The following is a 20102-nucleotide window of genomic DNA, read 5'->3' as shown; positions in this document are numbered from 1 at the left end:
AAATTCAGCAAATGTTTTAAGCATATATGAACAGTTGTCACTGAGACTGTGTCAAATACACGCTTTCGTGCGAACTGCCCTGTAATCCATAAAACTTGCTGAATTGAACACTTGATCGCAGAATCTTAATTTTGCATTCAGATTTTTGCAATTCAGTTGTCTTCGAACCTACATGGTAATTAGAGAGGCGATCCAAGCAAAAATGCTTGCCTAAAAGCAAAGTGAAAATTAAAAGGAGCAAACAAGCAGACCCGGTTTGTGTCTCATCTGGTTTTTGTTTCTTATGCTTTCGCAGCAGCTGCTACGCCTAGGGCTTCTTTTTTTTTTTTTTTTTTTTTTTTTCCAACTGAGTATACTTTTCTTTGCTTTAAGGCTACCGACCGAGTCCTCGCGATCGTGCTTCCAGAGGCCGGGGAGGAATTGGACCGTCTTGGACAAGTGCTAATAGTAGTAGCAGTGGTGGCTCGAGAGGAAAGTTTGTTAGTGGAGGCAGTGGAAGAGGTCGCCATGTACGTTCCTTCACACGATAAAATGAGACCTAATGGAACAGCCCAACCATGGGGACTTCTGTGAAGATGACAAAGAAAAAACGGCGGCACTAAAGGACCAATTCAGAGTTACTGGGATCTGGAGGACACCAAGAGAATATTTTTGTCTGAAGAAAAGTTTTTGTTTGATACAAGACTTGAAATTTCAATAAAATTCAAGACTTTTTTGTGTACAATTGTAAATTTTTTTTTTTGTTCATTTTGAAAGAATGTTTTCGTTTTTTCTTGGACTTCAGTAGACAATACTCAGTCAAGAACCTCTTTGAGTTAAGACTTGAAGGACTTCTAAAATATTCTTTGTGCCAAAAGAAAGGTACAGGTGTTTTGTGTGTGACTTATTACTGCAAGAAAATTAAAAATATATATACACGTAAGGCAATTTTAGGTTTTTTCTCTCAGGTTTAGAGCCCTTTTTTTCTTTTGTTCAGCCAGTCTGAGTTCCTAATGAATGAGGTCCATCTGACAGCAGTTGGAAGTAGCAGGTGATAGAAGATTGACTGAAATGAATTGATCTGTGAAAGAACACAAATGTAAACGTGATTTCTGTAGGTTTTATTGTACATGTCTTGTAATGTGATTAGACGCTCAAGTAAGAACCCCCACCTGTTAAAATTTTAGTAAAAAATCTGCCGTTGACTTCAGGGAGAACAAGAGAACGTTCTAGCATTTGCTTTCCCACTCCGGCTCATGCATTAGGAGAGTTACTGCATTGGAAAACAGAGCGTGCTTTGAAGTGAAAAGGCGAGATAACCGGTACCCTTAGAGAGCCCGGGGTTAAGGAGCCGCCTGTCTCTCTGCTGCCTGTGCCGTGGTCGAGGAGAGGCCGTACAGACGGGTGGATAAACTGAACAGCCACGGAGTGAAGCACTCGGGCTAAACCTTCCCTTGGAATAGAGGGTTTGGATCTTTGTTTCTGTAATTAGACTGAGATAACAGTGCGAAAAGAAAAACTTTGAGAAGTAGGAATTCGTAAAGAAATGTTACCACTACTCAAAACTTATTTTCGTATTGAATTCAATGTGATTGAAGTGAGATTTTTACATGTTTGCATTCCTTTGGGCTCCATGGGATTTCATATCGATTCTCAATAGCCTTTTATTGCATTTTTGGATGGAGTGAGGAGTGGTAGCTTTTTCTAAAGGCCGTGTACAATCTTTACAAATGAGCTCCACTGTCAGACTTAGCTGAGCTCGATTTTCACTTAGGCTTTGGTCTCTTGACATTACAAAAGTGCTATAGAGGGGTCTTCATCTACTTAAGTAAGGCCCAGATATAGTGTTCTTGTTTTACGTAATCTTAATTTGGACAGCTCGTCTGCCTTTAACACCCTATCTTAAGTGTTTCTAGAGTATGATAATACTTTAAATTGAAATTTTTTTTTTAGCTTTATACTGCCTCGCTAAATTATGTAGGTTTTGATTTGAACCACAGAAGGCCTGGCCCCTATTATGTGTACTTGCTCTGTCTGGAGACCGAGGCAGTGTCCCGCTGGTGGAAAGGTGATCGCTTGGGGCAAAGTCAAGCCGTGCGACCTGTGAAAGTGGTTCATTGACCGGGGGCGGTTAAAGGGAATAGTATCGGTTCGCAAAGGTACGCGTCTTAACATTGTGTAAAATAACACCAACAAAGATTTGGATTGGAAGCCAAACGATTCTCGGAATGGCAAAATCAAAGGTGGATGTAATTTTACTAATGATGCAATTGTAATGACTAAAATGGGTGGAGATCTCACAGGCATTACAGGTATTAATGCTATTTTTTTAAGGAGCACTCCATAAATATTTTTAAAGCTGACCAGCTCCTTTAGACCATGTGTTTAAGGTTGTTTTATTTTTTTAGAAACTTTACTGTGTTGGAAACTAGCAGGGATATGAATAATTTGCTTTCTGTCAGGGAATTTGAAATGAAAAGTAAAGAAAAGTGTCGAGCATGGAATAAATATGTAAATATTCCGTACTGGTTCCTGAAAGTTTCAAATATATGGCATGTCACACTAATCATTTTCAAACTAGGAGGAAATAAAGGGTCGGTTAAATTGTTTGATGTATGGAAGCGCCGTAAATTTAAACTTGAAAAAGAAGTCTATGTCTATCATGTTTGGTTTTTTAAAAATGAGGTTTTGTTCTGTGACCCTTCAGTGCAAAGTTGTTCCTTTCCTGGACATACTCAGCTTTAAATAATGCTGTTTAAAACTCGGGAGTTCTTTGGTTTGCTCTTTTCAGCTGGCTTCCTACCGTAGTGAATAACACTTTAAGCATTGAATTTTGCTTTTTATACTCTGCGCGGAAAGAAATGTCCAAGTTTTGTTTCCTGACTGGAGCACCAGAACGTTGGAGGCGGCTAACGCCGATGTCTGCGTTACTGCTTGGTGAATCACGAGCTCGCCTGAGGAACGAAGACTCGGGAGGAGCGAGCAGGGCACGACGGGGACACAGCGCCACGGTTCTCCCTCCTCATGTCCCCCGGCTGGGCACAGGGACAGCGTGCGTAAGAAAAGGAGACAACCTTTAACAAAGGCTGCGCCTCTAGCTGAGATGTGGAAGAATTGGCTTGGTTCGGCGCACGACGAGTTAACGGACAGACCAAGGGGTAGTTTGTGTCTGGGAGGGTGAGAGGTGATGAGGGTGAGAGGATGAGGGTGAGAGAAGTTGTGTGCGCTTGTTTTGTTTTTTTTTTTTTTTCTTACTTGCAAAATTTTTAGCAGCACTCGCTGCCTTTGTCGCTGTCTACAACTACCTGGAAGGAGGTTGTAGTGAGGTGGGGGTCGGTCTCTTCTCCTGAATAACAAGCAACAGGACAAGAGGAAACAGGCTCAAGTTCCACCAGGGGATGTTCAGATTGGATATTAGGAAAAATTTCTTCATGGAAAAGATTGTCAAGTATTGGAACAGGCTGCCCAGGGAAGTGGTCGAGTCCATCCCTGGAGGTATTGAAAAGCCGGGTAGACGTGGTGCTGAGGGACCTGGTTTAGTGGTGGACTTGGTGGTGTTACGTTAATGGTTGGACTTGATGATCTGAAAGGTCCCTTCCAACCCTGGGAATCCTATGTTTCTATGCAGTCTATTATTCTGTACTGGCTGAAGGCCAGCTGCAGCTGGGTGGGTATAAGCAGGGATCTGCAATCTGTTGCGCTGCTCTGGCTCCTTGTGACATGGAAGCTTTCAGCCTTTTCTTACCCTGCTGAGGAACTCCTCCCATGGGGTAGGAGAATATGCTGGAGACGGGTCATGCAGAGGACTGCGTGCAGAACTCCGTGCTCTGAAGTGCCCTGTGCCCAGATGGCTCACGTTGAAGCAAATGCATTCCTAGATTACTACAGCTTCTGGACAACGCTCTTGTTTCCTGTTCTTACATGTTCATATCCCATGTGGGCTCCTGCAGTGGCTATGGAAAACCTGCATCAGGGATGAGATCCCTTCAGTTGATAGAGAGTGAATTAATTTTTCCCTTCTTGCCAGTTCATTATCCTGCTGCCTGTGCAGGGCTGGAGTGTTGTACTCTCATAGTCCAGGAGGTTCCAACTTTTCCTAGCCTCTGCCTTCAAAACAGCTGCTCGTCCCAGTCAGAAACTCCCCTCTGCGAGGCAGGAGAAAAATCCTTGGGAAGGGATACGGTTTGATTGAATTCCTGCCTTGTTTATTGCTATTTTTTATAACTTTTATAAGTATTGCTATTGTCCTCCCGTTTGGCAAAATCTTGCCTCACCTGCTCTGGTGCACGCACCCTGTATTGTGGTTTATTCCTGACTTCCTGTGCTGTGCAGCCAGCACACCCAAATTTTGCCATTTCATCTGATAACAAGGGTGCTCAAACTTCTGTTAACAGAAAGAAGCCAACCAAAGTGTGTTAATTATGGTATAGACCCTTTATTAGTTCAGTTTTTATACAAAGTGTACTTCAAAGTGATACAAATAGCGTTACTGTTTCTTTTACGGGCTAGAGGTTAAGACCTGTTAAGCGCTGATGTCTCTTTCTCCTGTATATATAAAGGTAGAAAATGTAAATAGATTGGCAGTGAACCGTAACGCTGGAAGACAGTTCAACGGTTATTTGTTAATAGAAAGTTGCATAGAATTGTAGGTCTTTATAAAAAGGCATCTATCGATGTGGTCAAACCTCCCTGACCTACCCACCCTTGGTGGGAGAAGCAGGGCGGGAGAAAGGCAAGGCTGGTAGCGCTCCTTCCGAATTCCATCCAGCGCTTCCCAGTCCAACGGCTGCAGAAAAGCACCAAAGCACCAGGCCAGAAACATCCCAGAGGACAGCACGTGGAAAATGTCATTCGCAAGGCTACCCATTCCTAGAGATCTTAGGAACCATTTGCCACCTGGGATCTATTAATACATTAAACTTCTTAAAAACATCTTAGGAACATTTGAGATAAAAAAGCCTTTTGGCCAGTTAAACTACGTCGCTACACGAGCTCTGTTGCTTGACTGGGCAATCCCATTCCCTTCTGCGCTGACAAGGATCTCCCTTCTATGTCTGCTACTAAATTAATTCAGCTCACGTGAGACTGTTAACCTCGTTCTAAAATCACAACAACTAAAAACCGCCACCTTCATTAGGAACTCCAGCAGAATTGTCCCTTGCCGTTCCCGCCCCTGACTCAGCCGCACGGTTCCCGGTTCCACGCCTTCTGCTGAAGCTCATCTAAACCTATCGGAAATTCTCCCCAAAATCACTCTTCCCGCTGCAAATTAAGCAATCCTGGCGGCAACGGTCCGTAGTTGCCCAGACCACCACCACCCTTCTGCTTTGGGAGGAGCGCAGGAGAACAGGGAACGCAGCTTTAGTGCTGAAGGAAACAGAGGAAACAGTATTTTGTCTCAAATTTGACCTGTCAGTTTAAAGGAACTAGTTTACATGTTTTTACAACTGGCCTCTTGGGTCTTCAGAATAAATATGCAAATTTTGGTATTTTTTTTTTTCCAAAGACAAACTTACCACTTTCTTTACAATATTAATTACTTTAAATACATCCTTAGCCTTATTCTTTTTCACCCAGTTTAACGTAGGGTAAGGATTTGCTCAACTCCTGGATAACGCCTTGTAGTCTCAACTTTACTTGGCACCTTGCTCTCCCGAGTTTTGTTTGCGAACCTCCCAGGTTTGGGACCGTTACATTTCGTACCCGCTTCGTTGCGGGTAAAGATTTAATCTCTTAATCCTAATGGTACGTCAGCTGTAACGCCACGAGGCAGCAGCGTACCCCGGTAAGGCACCTGCTGCAGCTGCATCGCGGCTCTCGGGCCGAGGGAAGCCAGTCGTGCCGCGCTTAACTCCTCCTCTCCTGCCTCCCTCTTCCAGCTGCAAAATCCTATTGGAAGCAACCAAAAATACAACAACTGTTTGCACAGTTACTGGGTCCACTTGGGAGGAAACGGAGCTGATTGATTGAAGCGTGATTTGGTATGAGAAACGCTAACACCAGTAACCCAGGGCTGGAGCCCTCCCCTAACGCGCTTTCAGCAGCCTCTCTCTCGTGTAATCCCAAGATCTGATGGTGCCCGGGGAAGCAGCATTTCCGAGTGAACGTCTTCACTTCCACCAAGTCTACTACAATGTTTGGACCCTTAGTTTTTATAAAAACGATTAACAGACTATTCGTAAAGGAAGAAAAATATTCCTTGCTTCCGCCAGCTGCTATTCAGAGCTGTGTAATGTGTGAGACTGGAAAAGCTAAAAGTAGATAAAATATTAACATAACGGACTATTTAATTTCAGCCTAGTTAATTATGAGACAGGTAAAGTGATGACCATACCTCAGCATACGCCACCCTGTCAGTGGCTCATTAGCAGAGGAAAACCTTAAGTGCAGAACAGTTACCAACATGGAGGAATGGAATTAAGTTTAAAGTAAGTAAGTGGAGGGATGCGATGCCATTAGCTACTCTGTGCTCATTTACAAGATCTCTGCAAGCGCTGAAGCAAAGCCAAGCCGACAGGTCATTCCAGCAGCAGGAGGGCCCAAAGTGTTCCTACATTTCAGCACTGGAAGTTCAGACTCTCCAGACCTGGGCAACTGGAGCTATAGGGACCGTGCAGCAGGAAGTCCTTCCTTACCACCTAGGACACGTTTTCTCACGCAGTTTCATGTCTGTCACTTAGGGGACAGACAGCAGACCAAATGCTAAGTAAAAATCAATTAAACGCAATTTCCTACACTAGAAGGAATTTAGTCATAAGTCAGATGGTGAAATTCCTAAAACAAACAAATGCAGAGATCCCATTATAGAAAAAGCACAGAGCTAATATTGCTATTTTCTGTGGTCCCAACAGAGAGAGGACTGGGTGATCCATTAGTGCCCTGCAACTTGGGAGAGATGATCCAGCTCATCCGAGTTCTACAGGATTTTGAAGTGATTTTCTTCTTTCACATTAAGCAAAGTAGATAAAGTCACGTCACAGAACCACACGGTTACGGTACACAGAAAAGCACTGATTGACTCTAATAGCATGAAATCTGGTGCTGCCGAGAAGCTTCAAAATCAGTGTGAACGCTGAAATACTCACAGAGACCACAGACACCAACAGCTTGCTCATTTAGAACACAAGAGAATAAAAGCATTCTTACTTTCTACCTACAGCTTTAATACACACACTCACGTATGTGAACTCACCACTGAATGGTTAGTGTGAGCGAAGGTCTTTCCAAATGATAGCTACTGTTTTACCGTTTCCGCCTGTTAAACAGGGCTGCTTAAGGGATGCGCTGTGTCATGAGTCGGTGAGGCTGCTATAGCGACCTAAATACTGTCAATGATTGCAATTTAATCGAGAATATAAGGACTGAAAGCACATAAATATTTGGACATAATGCTTCCTATGAACGTTTTCTTTCAGAAAAACAAAAAAACTTTTAAAGAAGAGTTATTCCTGTCAGTTTTTAAATGCTCAAGACCTGAACATGTGCACATCTGCTTCAGTGGTACTAAAGAAACAGCAAGTTGGAAGGATTTGTTAATGCCTGAAATGAAGACAGCTCTGATCACAAGCCTTCGTAACGTAGTGGATGTGCTAAAGAAGGTTGCCGCCTCTCTCTTTGGTTACGCTGTTAGCCATAAAAGCGTTGCTCTGAGTGACAGCAAGGCGTGCGCAGAAATGTATTTGCTTTCTAAACCATAAAATTAGCTTATTCAGATTGTTGCACCTGCACGCGTTTTCCTGAAAGTTCAAAACTGATTTAGCACATTCAGTAAACAGGAGGCCAGGTTCTGCCCTGGATACTCCACTGAAGGGTTGCAACAGAGGACAGAATATGGCTTAATTCTAGCACTGAAAACAACATGAACAGGCTGTGCGAGAAGTTGAGAGAAAAACCTTTGAACTGTACAGATTTCTCATGCAGTCCTTACGCATAAATGCCCCCTTGATTCAGTATTTGTGGGTCCGTTAAAAAATCCTAGCTCTTACACGGCTGCAAACTTGAGTACTAATAAAGACGTCCGAAGTCCAAGTGACTGTGCAAATATTCATCAGTTGTGGATATATTAATGTTCAAGTAGGCTTAAACCTGCCAAAAGAAAAGTAGGGATACTCAAGATATTTATATATGCTTTAAAGATATTGAGTACTGAATGGGCTGGTCTTAAGCTTAAAGGACCCTGTAGAAATAGTTGATATTTTCACATATAAAAGCTTCAAATTTTTATATAAAATGCAGATCCCCTCCCACAAACTCCAAGTCACTCACGCATCTATTTAAAAGGTTTTAGATGACTCTGTTACCTTGGGCTTTGGTATTAGTCTCTGAAGTGTGTATGAGCCTAGGAAATTAGAGAAGCTCTAAAGTACAAGTCAACCTCGCCTGAAGCTGTTACACAGCAGCAGAATTGCAATTTAAAGTGCTTTCTTTCCACCTTTGAAATAGACCTTCTACAGACTATACACAAACAAAATCTATCGATTTCTATTACTGACTTACTAATGCTATTACCGACTTTCCTCAAAATTAAGCACATCCCAAATGTCATTACTGATGATCACATTTTCTTTCTGTTTCAAGTATAAGCAAGAACTAGACTCACACGGACCATAACGGACCAGGAAGGAACAACCTTTAAGTATCTTTGACTTTAAAAGGCTCTAGCTTTCAGGCTTGAAAGACTCCTGTAAATGATGCACTGAAGAGGTAAAAATCAAGCCTCCTTCCCCCTTTTTAAAAAACATTAGCTAAAAACGTATTTGCCAATTACTGGTTTTAATGCCCAGTGTTCCCTAAGAGAAAATTCCCCTGTTTGTTTTCATGCCCCAAGAGGAAATGAAGAACTAATCTAGATTTAAAAAAAAAAACAAAACCAAAAACAGGTAAATGAGAAACGATCTATAGTTTACCAATCGTTCACAAAAAGCAGAAAGGTTTGCCAGATGGTCACAGAAATTAGAAGAAAACGCTTTTTGAGCTTACTTCTGTTTAGATAACTGTAACTTCCCTAGGTTTTCGTTTTACACTCTCTAGTCGTGCTAGAGGGCGGAAATTTGTTGACTTCCTGCTTCCTTCATTAGTAGTTAGTCGACAGTCCTTCTGCAGCCCCCTCAGCAGCTCCATTAATTCCCGTTTTTCCAGCTCTGCCTGCTCCAGCTCTTGCCGGTGCTGTCTCTCTGCAGCCATCAGAGAGCGTACGTCTGACATCATTCGTGACATCTGACTCTGAAATGCAAATACAAATTTACTGCAAGAAACAAACTCTTTCCTAATGATGGTGGTAAGAAGTTGAATGGGCCACGCATGTAGGGTGATGGATTACAAAGAGTAAGCAACACTGAAATAATGTTTTGATAGCAGAACAAACGTAAACTATTTGAGACGCAATCCAGCATTCACCTACTGAGATGGTCTTGTTTCAAAGATTCCAAGACAGTTTTCCTAAAAGTGCAAAAAGTTTCTTATAAAGTATAATGAGAAGCAGTGGACTTATCCAGTTGCTGCTTAAATGTTTTATTCCAAGACCCCAAACAAAATAAGGTTTTGGTTACGTTCAGATACATTCTTCAAGGATTTAACACCAAATTCAGTGAAAATAAAAACGTAAGCTATAAAGCACATCCAATGCTTTGGACTTTAAAATCATTATTCTGTGATACAATAAGAACTGGATGAATGAAAAGGGAAGATGGCTTTCCTTGTTACTTGATTAAGTGCAACTTTCCAACCTTTTGACCACAGCTGAACCATCCTGTAAACACCACTGTCTGCAGCAGGGCTCTCTGTCAGCACTGGACTAAGCCACTTTGGGCAGCACTAAGAAAGGAGCTGGGTATTTCATTACAGCCGATTTGTGATGTATGCCCCATGTTTAGACACTGAAAAAGAGTTTCAGGCTGGTCTGCCCATGTTATGTAGGCACAGAACAACCCAGCCCCGGTACAGGGGTGTCCAGGTTAGCTCCAAGTGAACTGGTAGCAGATAAACCCCACAAATACGGCACTCAGCCTGCTCCTCAGCAGAGCTGATTAGCCTTGGCAAAGCACTACGCTTGCACCTCTTTTCCTTCCCACATTTTATGTAATTCTCATCTGTATGAGACCACATTAACAAAATATGAGACCATTACCGGGAACAGCAAAAAACAAGACCGTCAGGAGAGGAAAAAAAAAAATAATTATCATATTTACCTTTAGTTCTTCTATTTCATTTTGCAGAATGCTCTCTTTTTGGACCATATGCCTTCTCTGTGAATCTAACCTTGACTCCATCTCATGTTTCGCCTCCTCCACTCTGCAGATCATTTCTGACCTAAAAAGTTTATTTCTCCTTGTTAGGTCTTGTAAGCATGGAAAAAAAAAGTTTTTTCAAATTCCAGAGAACCTTCTTGGAGCCAAACAGCCCAATCCGATTCCCATCATACACCTCTCCAGAGGCAGGATTTATTAATTTAAATAAAACAAAATGTTATTGATCTGTCAGGACTTTAATCAAAATTGAAAATTAGATCCTCAGAGTTTTTATCTATCAGTCTGTATCTGACAAAATAATAACAGATTTTTATCTTCCAGATTTATAAAAAAAATATAACCTAAACATATAATGTGACTTTGGGTATATGTCAGGCCAATGGAAAAATGAAATCGCCAACTTCATTCCAGTTCTTGTTAGGTATTTTATCATTTTATATAGTCAGCTTGCAGGTCAACAGCAAGCAATGGTATTTTAGGAATTATGATAACTTGGACAAAAAAGTAGCAAAAAATGCAAACCAGTAAGAATTTAAGGTCTATGCTGACACGTAATAATACTCTGGCTCATTAGTATCAAGTAAATAACAGACTATTTAACACATGCCGGAATCCGGTGCTAGTATTTGAAGTGCTTTATGCAGTTATTTTAGGCCCAGACTAACACAAAAATCAAAGAAACAGAAGATTTGTACCGAAGTAGTTCTAGCTCGGTTCTTAGCTCTGCTACACAATTGTGCTGTGTGTCTTCTGCGCTGAGAATTGTGTAACCACAACCATTGGGGCACTCCCGGCTCCGATATTCACACACTGCCAGGTGACCATCTAAGTTGCGTCGTTCAATCTGAACTGTACAACCTGAAGAGGGAACAGTAACGTAAAACCAGCCATTTACAACTAACAGAAGTATTTTACTTTTTTAACTAACTCCAAACAAAAACACTCAAGCAAACAAACTGCAATGTCTTGAGCTAACCAACTGTCAATCTGTTAAAGCCATGAAAAAAGGTGATTTCTTTAGTATACAAAACAGTTTTAACAGATAGTTACAACACGCTAGTAATAAAACACTCTTAAAAAGTCTGATGAATGTATTTATCCGTTAATTGAAAACACGTATAAAAAGTAGGTATTTTCTGTGAAGTCTTCCGCCACTGGTCTGGCATTAAAGCACCTTCAGACTGCAATGACTAGAATGGAAACAGAATGCACGTGTGTAAAAAACGCCCATTATGTATCAAATTTAGAAAAAAATTCCAAGGACACGTAGTAAAATTGTAGGTGAGATAGAATGTAACCTTGTTTTCCTAAACACTGGTTGGTCCTGTGTATAACATACTAGGCCACATAAACAAGAACATTTATGTGTGAACACTTAATATCTGATGCAAAAGTAGAAACATTTCCACAAAAATTCTAGGACAAAAGCTTTACAAGTCTGTAGCGTAAAACATGCAGAACTGAAAACGAACATTACATAAATTATTGCTACGTTTAAGACTCTAAACTCTGAAGTTTGTAGTCTTTACTTTTAATGTTTGAGTCACTGATGTAATATATACTATGGCTCCTTCCAATTCATTTGAAGATAAAATAGAGGTACGAGAACTGAAACAACGGAGCAATGAAACTTGCCAACAATGGTTTGGCAAGAAACAGCGCTTTTACCAGAAAGTTACAAAAGACAGCCCTCTAGAAGGGCTTTACTAATAAATATAATGATTTGTAATTGGAGATACTCAGAATACACTCTGATGTTCTCTTGAGGAAGAGTTCAAGAGAGGTAAGAGCCCTCACACCCTGAACATCAGAGAGAAGGTGTGAGAATCTATAACGCTGCTGTTTCCATAGAAAGTAAAACAGGTGAATCTGAAGCATCTGGAGGAGTCACTTACTGCTGAGAGAAATTATAACTTCCAGGGGAGCAATTCTAGCACCTTTATCTTGTTATAATTAATTACGATGCCAGACTTGACTATGACCTCAGCATCATTAATTAGAAATTAACTTTGTCTGGGAACATACGACATTTTGAATAGAACGGACTGAGAAATTTTAACAGGATGTTTCTTTTTAGCAATATGTTTCTTCCTCAGGAGGTCTAGGTTTCTTTTAAATAAAGACCTTAATACAAACACACCAATTCTATTTTAGCTTAAAACAATTCTCATTTTCAAGATGCATTTTGTTAACACCACAAGACAGAGTGAGCACGTGCACCAGGGAGCCAGACTTTTTACTCTGACCCATAAGCACTCTGTAGGTGCTATTGCATTGGTTTAAATATCAAAATGAACAGTCAAAACTGAAAGACAAACTCATAACTTGACAGAAAGCAAAACAAACGCACTACTGTAATTTCACAAATTTGAAATCCAGCATTCTCATTCATTTTGATTAGCTCCTGCATAAGAAATTGTAGCTAATTGTCGTGATTGTCATAAATCGGTAACAAATTTTGTTCAAAAAGACTGCTGTAAAAACTGGATTGGGCTAAAGCTTTGAATTTCTGTTTGGAAACAATAGCCATGATTGCCATTCTGTTGACAGAAAGATGACAAATACATGTTTCCTGAATATAAAGGATTCAACTTCTTTTAATGTTACTCACCAGCATTGGAGCAAGGTATCTGACTGTATTCACACTCCCTTTCATGCCTGTCTATAGACTCCAGAGAACAAACCATTTCACAGCCATACTCTCTGTTTTTGCAATGTAGCTGAAGACGGTTTAAATCATTTTTCATGTATCTACGTGCAACAAAAAATAATTTGTCCTTAAATCTGGGAACATTATTGAAAAATGTGTATTTTCAGCTTTTGGGCACAAAACAGTATGATTCTAATCTCCATTAGGAAAAATTGTGAATAATCACTGTAATTTTTCTTTTTTTTTTTTTCTTTTTTTTCAGAACGCAAGTGACCATACTGGAAAAGAACAGGTTTAAAGGAAACAACGTTAATGGGAAATCCAGTCTCCAAAATTAAATGTGCAAATGAAATCTTTATTTTTGAATAAATTTTTAACCCTGACCTTTCACTAGCTCAGCAGATATTACCAAAAACAAACACTAGAGCTACTCATTCATCATTTAAGTTTTGTGTTTGTAAACATGACAACCAAACTGACTCCAGTGAGTACAGACAAAACAGCCCATAAATTAAACTCTAGGGTTCTGGCTACACTATACTCCAACTTTCCACACAGTAAAATCTTATTAGTGACAAAAATACTGGGAGTACTAATGGAGTTAATTTAACACCCGTGGCTGAAGGTTTTAAATGCAAACATAACTGTTAATCTGAGCAAGATTAGACAACGCAGGGGTTAAACAGCAAGCGGTGTCTGCTGACCAAACTGTGTGCTGGCAAGGAATTAAGGAAAACACTTGTGAAAACAGCCTGCTTTACATGACAAGGCGGCTCAAGTCAGATATTCTTATGGCTAAAGACCTTTCTAAAGCAAGGATCTGAAGGCCTCCTATTGACAGGAATTATTCATTACGAATCCCACTACAGTATCTAGGTAAGACTGAACAGAAAAACAAAATCTACGCTGTGTTTAGTGATTGTTGCTGTCAAGAGTTGCTTTCCCTGCTTTCTCCAAAAAAAGTACGGGAAAGTTCTGGTGCTGGAGAAGACATTCAACATAATATCCAGACAGAGATCTAGAATCAGCATTCAAGATATAAAAAGGTAGAAAACAAACTAAAGGTTCTTTCCACTTTGAAATATTAATACCTTGAAAGTTAGTTATAATAAATAGAAAATGCTAATGCTTTCATGCAAGTGATCAGTTTCTGCCATAGGCATATCGGATAAAGACAATTTGAGTGACAGTAAATGACAAGAGATGAAGCTGTGCAAGAAAAGTTGAGAAGTTCATGTAATTTAAACATACGGCAAGATTACTGTATACCTGTAGAGAGGTCGTAGCAAAGATACGTCAATCATTTGTCTGTCTTCAGGGCAGTTACTGTGATGAACAAGCCACCCATGTATACAAGCAGTACAGAAAGCGTGTTCACAAGGAGCCTGTAATGGATCTTCCAACACATCACGGCAGATGGAGCACAATAGCCCTTCATTAACGTAGCCAACGAAACGCTCGATGTCATAACCCATCCTCTCCACGCACTTTCAACCTATTAAAACAACAGAGAGAAATAAAGCAGCTTTCTACTGAATCTGTATGGCTTGATCCCCAAAAAAGCCTGGAAGCAATTCCAGAAATACGGAGAACTTAACTGAATAAGGAACTTCACAGGTGAGAATGCAAACACTTGCATACTTTGGAGAATTTAAGATTTAAGTGAAAATTTGAGGATTATACCTCTGGATGTCAGAATCTCAATTTTATATCAAGATTCTCTGAATTCTGAAAGCAAAGACTTTAGCAGACAGTTGAGCTGTGCTTGTTCTGAACTGTAACTGAACATAGTTCTGGCTGCCACTGTGAAATATATAGTTTCTGTTTACTTGAATTGTACCTGAAGCAAAAACATCATACTACAAGTTCAAAGGCAAATGTTTGCTTTCCATTTTAACGCCTTTCATGTAATGCCGAACAAAGTGACAAACCAGTGTCTTTACAGATGATACCGGTGCTATTTTCAGCCAGCAGATTTTGTATTTGTGAATTGCACGTCACTTAATGTGTTGCTTTCACACTGAAAACAAAGGCAAAGATTCTCTACTCGTTGTAGACTTCCATTCCAGGGGGAACAGCATGAAATCTCCACATGCCTAGAGAAATACTTAATATCTGGGAAAATAAAGAAGCCAAAACTGCAGCAAAGCTTGAAATCATGAGGAGCTACTGTCTTCTCCTACATGGTCTGTTTTATAGAACCGAGTAGCCTTTAAATGGATTGGGAAGCTTTGTGAAGAACTAGGAGGCAATCTGCCTTCATCAAAAGCCTAGTAGAATGTGGTAAGACTCCCCAGAACTCACTTAAAATAAAATGTTTTAGGCTTCACATTCCTCCTTACCATACAAAATTACTTTTGCAACCCCACTGAGAGCTGTGAGAGATGTTTTCAGTAGTCATGAGGTTTTTTTTAAAATAAAACAGAAAAGGAAGATATCCTACCTTTTTAGATTTTACTACATATATACGTAGTTTGTCCAAATACTTCAGAAAGTTTTCTGATCAGTAAGGCATGTAATACTTCCTTCCTTCAGTTTCTCTTCACTGCTTTATTATGCCTATGAGAAAAATTAGACAGAAAAAGGCTCAGTAGTGTTTCCTAAGTCACCGAGTTCCACGTCTAACTAGCCAGCTGCTGACTAGATGCTGTCCTAACAGCCCATTAAAATAAAGCTTTCCAAAGCAAGCCACTGGAAAACCTACAATTCAATACAAGAGATCTGACTAGATTAAGGGGAGGAAACAAAAAATCACCAGCGTCTCTTTCAATTATTACTGATGCAGGTAATTATCACAAAACTGAACACCTTGCTGCCATTTCAATTCGATGCCTTACAGTTTTGTTTTTAAGATTGAAGACAACAGAATTCAATATTACTGAAAAGTAGCCACTGAAATCTGGTAAAATTATATTCCTTAAAAAAATGAGGTTCTTGTCTAATCTGTTTTTATCTGAGCATGATATGCAGTTCATTTTTGAAACAAAAACAAAAGTATCACAGTCAAGTTCATTGTATTGACAAATAACATTGCTCTGATGGGTAACATAACTAAGGTTGCTCACTTGAAAAAAAAAAAAAAAAAAGAAAAAAGATGTCACCACTCAAATCCTCTAAGGTAATACCTAGCAATTGCAATACAACATTCCAAGAGAATGTCAACCTGAATTAGAACTGTTTAAGAACAATGAGGATCTCTAAGGACTAATGTCAAATTTTGCTCTAAAGGGAAAAAAAAAACTTTGCAATTCCTCTCCATGAATACAATATAAATCTGGAATTTAGAAGATCTTATATATCTGAGTATCAAAGCATATCTTCACTGATTATGAAAGGTGCTTGTGTTAAAAGGGCATTTGCTAAGATTAAAGTTAACAAAACCTGTAATGAAGACATACGTAACATAAGCAAGTACACATATAACCCAAATACAACACACAGCATCTGCTACACCATTTCCATATTGTATTTTGTTTCTTCTACCAGCATGTTTATTGCAGAGCCAACACCGTGGGCTGCAGAGACGCTTGAGGGAGCGTTAGATTAGCTGGGACACCTACTAGCCGGGGGACCTAGTGACAGCGTTGCCACAGCAGCTGGGAGTGCAATCCACATAGCCTCCTGACAAGCTCCCACATGGATTTCACAGACCGCATTTAGCTCTGTGCTTCCGTGGCTACATAGTCATCAACAACACAGGGAAACTACAATTACAGGTATCCGTGATGTGCTATTGCTTTGGCCACAGCACGGACAGTCTATGTCTTAAGAGTCTGCTCAAGAAAATAGCATGTTATGAAGATGATAAACAATTCTTTTTACGCTGTTGTTCCTGTGTACGTTTTGACAGGTCTCCTGCAAAGACAGGAAATTCAGGACTTTGCTAGTTCAGCGTGAACAAAATGAACATTATGTTTGCACAAAGCTAGGACTGTAAGGACAGCAAGGACCACAATGGAAAGTTTAAAAAGTGGTGAACAATGCTAATTATCAGTAGCAGAATGTGAAGTAAAGTACTAGTTCCCAATACCGATGAAAGCATTAAAACATACAGTAGATTTATGACGGAGGACTGTCAAACAGCGTATAAATATTCTATAATTTGAATTATGAGCTTAACATTTTTATTTGGCTTGGTTGATCCCAGAGGATTCAGCTTTAGAAAACTTTTCATAGAGATATAAGATACATCAACAAAACTGTGAGTATTTTTGCTCTCCTAGGGTTTCTGCGCTGCTGGAACTGCAGATGCTGGAAGCTACATTTTGCACACAGCTTGCTGATCCCTGAGCACTAAGTCCTCAAGACACTCTTTGACATATTTTAGCAAGTTTAAAGTTGTCCTGGTTTGACGGGACAGAAGTCTAACAGAATGCAGGGAAGAGTATTTTCATCAAGTGGGAAACAAAAACTTTATTTGTGCTTGACAGAAAAACGAAGCACAACAAATATATACATGTATATATGTGTGTTTATAGATATATTTATATTTAAACCCCAACCAAAACCAGAGTTCAAATGGAGCATGGATGGGAACTTTCAAGCAAAAAATACAATCAAGGGGGTTGCTGATGAGAACTTCAGTATGTTTTCAAGACTGATGCTGGAGAAGCACCATCCCATGCAGTGCCAGAATCCTTGTGGCTTTGAGTCTGAGACCTACAACAAAAACTGTCACTGAAGTCCCAGACTTCTTCCGGTAGAAATTTCCTGACCTGAAGAACCAAAGATGTTTTATCTTCTACCAACTTCAAGAGATGCGCTTTAGTCAGATAAGCAGAGGGAGAGCATCAGATTAATGCCATGCACTCCAGCAGTACAGACCGGTTCACTCAGTGCTTCCACCACAGAGTGACATCATTTTCAACTTCTGCTCTTCCTCAGAAATTTCTCTCTTCTCGACTTGGCCTCAAAACTGCTTCTTCTACTTCTATTACAATTCACCGATTGTCACACTCCTTTTTTGTTTGTACCTAGAAACTACATTATTTATCACTGCCTCCTCACACTCCACTAACATTTCCAAACCTTGCCTTGTCTTTGGTTTCTCTGGTCCAGAATTTTGCCCATCACCTGGCCATTACCAGCGACAACGTCCACAAGGATATCTGGAATTTGTGGATGCCAAATCTGGAAGGCAAAGAAAACACAAACTATTAAATGCTATTTGCTTTCCATTGTTTCATATATATTTTATTTCTCTCCATAGTTTTTGACAAGCAAAAATCTCCAGATTTCATAGATATTAAGTCATTTTTTAGTAGCTGTCATCCCATGTTGTTTGCCAGGCAGATGCACACCTGAAACCAGCCTTGAGCTACAGCCTGCACTGTCTTCAAACAGATATTTTGTGGGCACATAATAGGGATGTAGTTCCCAACAACATAATCGCATAGCTTGCTGAATGTCTAGCACTAATCATAGCTATTCCACTGTAAAAATCAGGACACTGAGATCAGATTAGTAACTTGCATTTGTTCATCTACACTAGCTTCTGATTTTTAAAAACTGTTTCTTTCCATGTGACAAAACAAAGCATAACTGTTTGAAATGCTGGAGCGAATCACAACAGAATTACAGATGTGCATCACTAAGACAGACTTTTCAGAAGTGCTGTGTGGCTGGAAGAACAAATGATCTATGGGATCGCCCAGGGATGAGGTGACATTAAAATACAACATTGCTTCAAGCTTCTATTTTCACAAAGACAGACTGTACTTTAAATACTGATATACAGAAGCGACGTTTTAGGGTATCTTATGCCACTCTGCCAGTCACTGTAAGCAACTTCAAGCCAGCACTAATGCCCACAGAGGCAAACTCACCCCTTGAACTGTGACAGTACAAGCTGTTTTTACAGATGGATCAAACTGGGTAACTGACCTGTTTTAAGCCTGAACTGGCGAAAAGCCCCAAAGTTTTAAATTTGACAGTTGTCCTACAGTAGCCCAAGCCAATCTAGCCATTAATTAATGTCCTCCTAGCATCCCTCTACTTTCTTCCTTGAATCAGTTAGAACATTTAATTTGGCCCTTTCCTGAACTGGCTCAGATAACTAACCATACAGACAACTACTCATTGATTTGCTAGCCTAGATTTTCTTGTAGATGGCTCAACAAAAGCTCCAGTGCCTGTGGAAGTGGGGCAAGACAAGGGATGAGAAACCACAGCCAGGGCAGAAAGGAAAGAAAGACAGTAGCGGTGTCTGTGGTTAAGGCTGCTATAGAGCTACTGCCTCAGCTCAGCTCCCCATACTGATACATCGTGGAGTCCCATGAACATTCATGTAAAAGAAAGGGAACAGAAGAGGATAAGATGAATGGATAGCAATATCAGCTTACACCGATGTAAAAAACTCATTTAATCAAAGATTTTATAATAACCAATATGAGATACACAAGTAATTTAAGGCCGATGACTCTACCAGGAACTACCTAAGAAACTAGAACTACTTAGAACATTTTTACATAACGCTTCCACTTGCTGTCCTGCTGCAAAACCTACTTGAATCAGAGCGATACAAGATATGGACCTCACATAGCAGCTTTTAGGCTTTGAAGGGCTGGATGCTGCTGCACAGAAGCAAGACCAAGGACAGAAGACCTCTCCTCAGAGGCTCTGGTGGGGAGGGGAGGCCTTTTCACTGGTAGGAGGAAGGTCTCTGGGTCATGCCTGGGTGGGCTCTTCAGGAATGGTCAAAGATCTTGGTCACGGAGAACAAAACTGGCCTGGAAACACCCGCAGCAGCAACGTAACGCCGAGCAACGGCACACAAGCGGCCTTAAACAACTAACACCCACTGACCCGCATCTCGATGCCCACTAGGCCACAGCCGGCCGAGCCACCACCGGCCGGACACTGAAGGTGCCAGGGCCAGGCCTGCCGACCGCCAACGACCCCTGACAAACGCTCAGGTCCCCGCCACCCGCCCCACGGCCCCGCTCCGCACAGCCATCAGCTTCGGTCCCACTGTCCCCCCGCAGCAGGGCTGCCCACAGCCGGCCCCGGCCCCGGCCCGCGGACGGCCCTCAGGGAGCCCGCAGACCCCGCTCACCCCGCCGCCGCCTCGCCCCGCAGCCACAGCCCGCTGTCGCGAAACCGAGGTTACTTTTGCGGCCGCTCTCGCTTGACGGCCGCGAGGCACGCGGCGGGGCCGCGCCGCCATGCTGTGTGTGGCGCTACGGCCTTGCGCATGCGCAGTGCCAGTCTGCGGGGGGGGCGCTCAG

At 41.0% G+C, this 20102-nt stretch overlaps 2 protein-coding genes across 4 annotated transcripts in view; one reads left to right on the top strand and one right to left on the bottom strand.

The window, feature by feature from the left end:
* The window catches only part of VIRMA (vir like m6A methyltransferase associated), a 28455-nt gene extending 25873 nt beyond the window's left edge, over nt 1-2582 (top strand). The window contains exon 24 of the mRNA XM_074145310.1: nt 373-2582. Within this exon, the coding sequence (XP_074001411.1) occupies nt 373-530 (158 nt within the window). The 3' untranslated portion in view covers nt 531-2582. The remainder of the gene's footprint in view (nt 1-372) is intronic.
* A 1814-nt stretch (nt 2583-4396) lies between these two features.
* LOC141463240 (RING finger protein 151-like) lies at nt 4397-20050 on the bottom strand. 3 transcript variants are annotated; one of them, XM_074145554.1, is made up of 9 exons: nt 19931-20050; nt 17905-18006; nt 15320-15435; nt 14146-14371; nt 12838-12977; nt 10922-11084; nt 10167-10287; nt 8959-9201; nt 6899-8064 (listed from the first exon to the last, which is right to left on the bottom strand). In XM_074145554.1, exons 4-8 carry the CDS (start codon nt 14349-14351, stop codon nt 8965-8967), a joined length of 867 nt encoding a protein of 288 aa, XP_074001655.1. In that variant the 5' UTR covers nt 14352-14371; nt 15320-15435; nt 17905-18006; nt 19931-20050; the 3' UTR covers nt 6899-8064; nt 8959-8964. The 3 variants fall into 3 exon arrangements, with proteins under 3 accessions (XP_074001654.1, XP_074001655.1, XP_074001656.1); XM_074145553.1 differs by having other exon boundaries at nt 4397-9201; nt 17910-18006; XM_074145555.1 differs by lacking the exon at nt 19931-20050 and having other exon boundaries at nt 7632-8064; nt 17910-18006.
* Nucleotides 20051-20102: the final 52 nt, after the last annotated feature.

Source organism: Numenius arquata, chromosome 3 (genome assembly GCF_964106895.1).
Source record: "Numenius arquata chromosome 3, bNumArq3.hap1.1, whole genome shotgun sequence".
NCBI classification, from domain to species: domain Eukaryota; kingdom Metazoa; phylum Chordata; class Aves; order Charadriiformes; family Scolopacidae; genus Numenius; species Numenius arquata.
Note: the sequence above shows the minus strand (reverse complement) of the source record. Positions and strands in the feature narration are given on the sequence as shown.

What these genes read in the sequence shown, in the direction of transcription:
- LOC141463240 (XM_074145553.1), bottom strand. Translation starts at nt 14,351, where the DNA reads ATGGGTTATGACATCGAGCGTTTCGTTGGCTACGTTAATGAAGGGCTA. An exon ending in ACCGAGCTAGAACTACTTCG is followed by an intron (nt 10,288 to 10,921) that starts GTACAAATCTTC and finishes TAAACTTTTTAG; the next exon opens with GTCAGAAATGATCTGCAGAG. An exon ending in ATGAAATAGAAGAACTAAAG is followed by an intron (nt 9,202 to 10,166) that starts GTAAATATGATA and finishes TTTGCATTTCAG; the next exon opens with AGTCAGATGTCACGAATGAT.